The 6,458-nt window shown below is 43.9% G+C and overlaps 1 protein-coding gene across 1 annotated transcript; it reads left to right on the top strand.

Moving 5' to 3' along the window:
• Positions 1-735: 735 nt before the first annotated feature.
• LOC124030464 (uridylate-specific endoribonuclease C-like) lies at positions 736-5,399 on the top strand. The gene is made up of 5 exons (XM_046341800.1): positions 736-1,019; positions 2,222-2,375; positions 3,161-3,301; positions 4,412-4,637; positions 4,918-5,399. Exons 1-4 carry the CDS (start codon positions 751-753, stop codon positions 4,529-4,531), a joined length of 684 nt encoding a protein of 227 aa, XP_046197756.1. The 5' UTR covers positions 736-750; the 3' UTR covers positions 4,532-4,637; positions 4,918-5,399.
• The last annotated feature ends 1,059 nt before the right edge of the window (positions 5,400-6,458 follow it).

Genomic DNA, 6,458 nt, shown 5'->3' with positions numbered 1-6,458 from the left:
CCTGGAGACAGGCCAGTAACCTGTCTGTTCTGGAGACAGGCCCTTGACCTGTCTGTTCTGGAGACAGGCCCTTGACCTGTCTGTTCTGGAGACAGGCCCTTGACCTGTCTGTTCTGGAGACAGGCCCTTGACCTGTCTGTTCTGGACAGGACTCCTGGAGACAGGCCAGTAACCTGTCTGTTCTGGAGACAGGCCCTTGACCTGTCTGTTCTGGAGACAGGCCCTTGACCTGTCTGTTCTGGAGACAGGCCCTTGACCTGTCTGTTCTGGAGACAGGCCCTTGACCTGTCTGTTCTGGAGACAGGCCAGTAACCTGTCTGTTCTGGACAGGACTCCTGGAGACAGGCCCTTGACCTGTCTGTTCTGGACAGGACTCCTGGAGACAGGCCCTTGACCTGTCTGTTCTGGACAGGACTCCTGGAGACAGGCCCTTGACCTGTCTGTTCTGGAGACAGGCCCTTGACCTGTCTGTTCTGGAGACAGGCCCTTGACCTGTCTGTTCTGGACAGGACTCCTGGAGACAGGCCAGTAACCTGTCTGTTCTGGACAGGACTCCTGGAGACAGGCCAGTAACCTGTCTGTTCTGGACAGGACAGGATAAGGGCCTGTCTGTTCAGGTCTGGACTCCTGAAGACAGGCCCTTAACCTCTATGAGTTAGTCAGATGGTGTTCTGTCATTGTGGACATGTGTTTTGTCTTGTTATTTAGTCTCAGGAGTGGACTCCACAACACACAAAGCAATGTGTACTGATGTGTCAGTCTAATCTCTGTGTGTGTGTGTGTGTGTGTGTGTGTGTGTGTGTGTGTGTGTGTGTGTGTGTGTGTGTGTGTGTGTGTGTGTGTGTGTGTGTGTGTGTGTGTGTGTGTGTGTGTGTGTGTGTGTGTGTGTGTGTGTGTGTGTGTCAGTGTGCCCACAAGTACCTGGTAAGTAAGGGTCACTCCCCGTCAGACCAGCAGCAGTTCAAGAGGCAGCTCTATAACATGTGGTTCAGACTCTATCACCGAGACCACAGTGGAGGGTGAGTGTGTGTGTGTATTTTATGATGCCCACATACAGTGAGCAGTTTGAGCTTGTTTTAGTTGTATCAAATCAAATGTATTTATAAAGCCCTTCGTACATCAGCTGATATCTTAAAGTGCTGTACAGAAACTCAGCCTAAAACCCCAAACAGCAAGCAATGCAGGTGTAGAAGCACGGTGGCTAGGAAAAACTCCCTAGAAAGGCCAAAACCTAGGAAGAAACCTAGAGAGGAACTAGGCTATGAGGGGTGGCCAGTCCTCTTCTGGCTGTGCCGGGTGGAGATTATAACAGAACATGGCCAAGATGTTCAAATATTCATAAATGACCAGCATGGTCAAATAATAATAAGGCAGAACAGTTGAAACTGGAGCAGCAGTACGGCCAGGTGGTCTGGGGACAGCAAGGAGTCATCATGTCAGGTAGTCCTGAGGCATGGTCCTAGGGCTCAGGTCCTCTGAGAGAAACAGAGAATTCGAGAGAGCATACTTCAATTCACACAGGACACCGAATAGGACAGGAGAAATACTCCAGATATAACAAACTGACCCTAGCCCCCCGACACATAAACTACTGCAGCATAAATACTGGAGGCTGAGACAGGAGGGGTCAAGAGACACTGTGGCCCCATCCGACGCACTCCCCGGACAGGGCCAAACAGGAAGGATATAACCCCACCCACTTTGCCAAAGCACAGCCCCCACACCACTAGAGGGATATCTTCAACCACCAACTTACCATCCTGAGACAAGCCCGAGTATAGCCCACAAAGTTCTCCGCCCACGGCACAACCCAACTGTTCTGACCAGTTGCACCTGTATGTGTGTGAAAGAGACAGACACGCAGAGGGAGAGAGAGGGAGATTTGCAAATAATAGGACATTTTAAAATGTCTTTTATTCTTTTGGAACTTTTTGTGAGTGTAATGTTTAATGTTAATTTGTCTATTTCACTTGCTTTGGCAATGTTAACATATGTTTCCCATGCCAATAAAGCCCTTAAATTGAATTGAGAGACACACACACACACACACACACACACACACACACACACACACACACACACACACACACACACACACACACACACACACACACACACACACACACACACACACACACACACACACACACACACACACACACACTGAGACAGAGAGAGAGACATATTTTCTTTTTCATATTTTCTCATGTTTCCAATACAGTGAGGACTCCTGTGGTTTTGAGCATGTGTTTGTTGGTGAGTCTAAGAAAGGGAAGGAGATCACGGGGTTCCACAACTGGGTTCAGTTCTATCTGCAGGAGAAGCATGGCAATGTGGACTACAAGGGTTACAAGGCCCAGGGCAACAGGAATACTGTAAGACATTCTAGAACAATCTCCCTATCTTATCAGCAGAGTTACATTTCACACAGGTCCATACACAAGATACTTGTTTTCAGAAATGTAGCTCTATGGTTGTTGTCTTGCTCTGGTAATTAGTTCAACTTTTGTGTGTGTTTTTTTAGTGTTTACATTTTACTGACTGATTTCAAGACACCCAAAACTGTGGCCACCACTGTAAAACTTCCCAAATCATACATTATATTTAACCATATGTTATGGGCGGCAGGGTAGTGGTTAGAGGGGAGGGGCGGCAGGGTAGTGGTTAGAGGGGAGGGGCGGCAGGTAGCCTAGTGGTTAGAGGGGAGGGGCGGCAGGTAGCCTAGTGGTTAGAGGGGAGGGCGGCAGGTAGCCTAGTGGTTAAAGGGGAGGGCGGCAGGTAGCCTAGTGGTTAGAGGGGAGGGGCGGCAGGTAGCCTAGTGTTTAGAGGGGAGGGGCGGCAGGTAGCCTAGTGGTTAGAGGGGAGGGGCGGCAGGTAGCCTAGTGGTTAGAGGGGAGGGGCGGCAGGTAGACTAGTGGTTAGAGCGTTGGACTAGTAACCGAAAGGTTGCAAGATCAAATCCCTGAGCTGACAAGGTACAAATCTGTCGTTCTGCCCCTGAACAAGACAGTTAACTAATGAACTAATGACCTAGGCCGTCATTAAAAATAAGAAGTAGCCTTGTGGGTAGAGAGTTGGGCCTATAACCGGAAGGTTGCTGGGTCGAATCCCCGAGCTGACAAGGTTAAAAAAAAACTGTTGTTTTGACCTCTCTGTGCAGCCAGATGAGGATGACCACGTTCTGAACCTGCAGTTCAGCTGGAAGGGCCTGGTCAAGCCTGTGGGAAGCTCCTTCATCGGGGTCAGCCCAGAGTTCGAGGTCGCCCTCTTCACCATTCTCTTCCTCGCGTCGACTGAGAAGGTGAGCGGTTGCGTGATTGACCACACGGGGTTCAAACCTGGGTCTATTAGATAACCATGAGACTGTGTTGACCTGTAGTGCTGAAGCCTAGGAAGACATTATCTTGGGGAGCTAGTGCTCGATCTCAGATCTCAGGCTGGGTTACTCATGGTTCCCTGAACCACCCTGATGACACGTCTTATCAACCAGAAGTCATCATAGCTAACAGGACCCCTCCAGTCTGAATACATAACAGGACCCCTCCAGTCTGAATACATAACATGACCCCTCCAGTCTGAATACATAACATGACCCCTCCAGGCTGAATACATAACATGACCCCTCCAGACTGAATACATAACAGGACCCCTCCAGTCTGAATACATAACAGGACCCCTCCAGTCTGAATACATAACAGGACCCCTCCAGTCTGAATACATAACAGGACCCCTCCAGGCTGAATACATAACAGGACCCCTCCAGTCTGAATACATAACATGACCCCTCCAGTCTGAATACATAACATGACCCCTCCAGGCTGAATAACTACTGTTCTGACCAGCATAACATGACCCCTCCAGTCTGAATAAACTACTGTTCTGACCAGCATAACATGACCCCTCCAGTCTGAATAAACTACTGTTCTGACCAGTAAAACATGACCCCTCCAGTCTGAATACATAACATGACCCCTCCAGTCTGAATACATAACATGACTCCTCCAGGCTGAATAACTACTGTTCTGACCAGTATAACATGACCCCTCCAGGCTGAATAACTACTGTTCTGACCAGTATAACATGACCCCTCCAGTCTGAATACATAACATGACCCCTCCAGTCTGAATACATAACATGACCCCTCCAGGCTGAATAACTACTGTTCTGACCAGTATAACATGACCCCTCCAGACTGAATAACTACTGTTCTGACCAGTATAACATGACCCCTCCAGACTGAATCAGCACAGTTCTGACCAGCATAACATGACCCCTCCAGACTGAATCAGCACAGTTCTGGAAAAGGGTTGTGAATTGGGATGCAGCCCAACGTTGGTGTTGATGAGAACCCTAGCCAGTATATAAATGGGTGGATGTATTGGCTAACGTTAGCCTTGTGGTTTATGTACAGGTGACCACGGCCGTGGTGAAGGTGGACGAGTACCTGCTAGAGATGGTGGTGTATCGTCAGGGGCGATCCATCGGAACCTCCTACCCCAAACTTCTCAGCAGCAACAACCGGGACCTGTAGTGGGGAGATTTACGCACCCTGATTCTGAAATCAGGCCCAAATGGAACCCTAATCCCTATGTAGTGCACTGCTTTCAACCAGGGCCCATAGGGCTAGTAGTGCACTATATAGGGAATAGGGTGCCATAGGGCTCTGGTCTAAAGTAGTGCACTATATAGGGAATAGGGTGCCATAGGGCTCTGGTCTAAAGTAGTGCACTATATAGGGAATAGGGTTCCATAGGGCTCTGGTCTAAAGTAGTGCACTATATAGGGAATAGGGTTCCATAAGACTCTGGTCTAAAGTAGTGCACTATATAGGGAATAGGGTTCCATAAGACTCTGGTCTAAAGTAGTGCACTATATAGGGAATAGGGTTCCATAGGGCTCTGGTCTAAAGTAGTGCACTATATAGGGAATAGGGTGCCATTTGGGGCTTAGCCAGAATAATCTGTCATGTCGTGTACTGTGTTTTTGACTCCATATTGTTATTAGGTTGTGTTCTCCTCCATCAAATCCTTAACCTCGTTCCCAGGTTCAATTACTAATTACAGATCCTGGATCATTCATTCATTTTCGCTAAACTATTATATTAGAGATTACAGTTGATCCAGGACCAGGATTGTGTCTCTCTCTGCTACCAGCTCTCCTTTCTGTCCTGAATATTCAGTTCTGGTCCTTGGTCCTTCACAAAGCAGAGGGCTGTTTCCTGTTAAGAAAACTACTAAAGCATTTTGACAATCGATTAAAACCTAGATTTACTATGTCAGGAACCTGATTGTCTAACATTATGTTAACAGTGTTGTTCTCTTGTTTTTAACATATTACTACTTTGTTACGATTATTAAGTTTAATTTCTGCTTGAAGAAAATAAAACGTGTTTACAAGTATACTATCTTATTTATTTATCCTTTATTTAACCAGGTATTTATATATATATATAACCCTTTATTTAACCAGGTATTTATATATATATAACCCTTTATTTAACCAGGTATTTATATATATATAACCCTAACCCTTTATTTAACCAGGTATTTATATATATATAACCCTAACCCTTTATTTAACCAGTGTTTATATATATATAACCCAACCCTTTATTTAACCAGGTATTTATATATATAACCCTAACCCTTTATTTAACCAGGTATTTATATATATAATATAACTCCCTAACCCTTTATTTAACCAGGTATTTATATGTATATAACCCTTTATTTAACCAGGTATGTATATATATATAACCCTAACCCTTATTTAACCGGTATTTATATATATATAACCCTTTATTTAACCAGGTATTTATATATATATAACCCTAACCCTTTATTTAACCAGGTATTTATATATATATAACCCTAACCCTTTTTATTTAACCAGGTATTTATATATATATAACCCTAACCCTTTGTTGCCAGGTATTATATAAATATATAACCCTAGCCCTTTATTTATAGGTATTTATATATATAACCCTAACCCTTTATTTAACCAGGTATTTATATATATAACCCTAACCCTTTATAACCAGGCTTTAATATATATAACCCTAACCTTTATTTAACCAGGTATTTATATATATAATATACCCCTAACCCTTTATTTAACCAGGTATTTATATATATAACCCTATTTAACCAGGTATTTATATATTTATAACCCTAACCCTTTATTTAACCAGGTATTTATATATATAATAACCCTAACCCTTTATTTAATCCAGGTATTTATATATATATATAACCCTGGCCTTATTTAACCAGGTATTTATATATATATATAACCCTAACCCTTTATTTAACCAGGCATTTATATATATATAACCCTAACCCTTTATTTAACCAGGTATTTATATATATATATAACCCTAACCCTTTATTTAACCAGGTATTTATATATATATATAACCCTAACCCTTTATTTAACCAGGCATTTATATATATATA

This window comes from Oncorhynchus gorbuscha, unplaced genomic scaffold, assembly GCF_021184085.1.
Source record: "Oncorhynchus gorbuscha isolate QuinsamMale2020 ecotype Even-year unplaced genomic scaffold, OgorEven_v1.0 Un_scaffold_11788, whole genome shotgun sequence".
NCBI lineage: Eukaryota > Metazoa > Chordata > Actinopteri > Salmoniformes > Salmonidae > Oncorhynchus > Oncorhynchus gorbuscha.
This window is presented reverse-complemented; position numbering and strand designations above follow the sequence as displayed.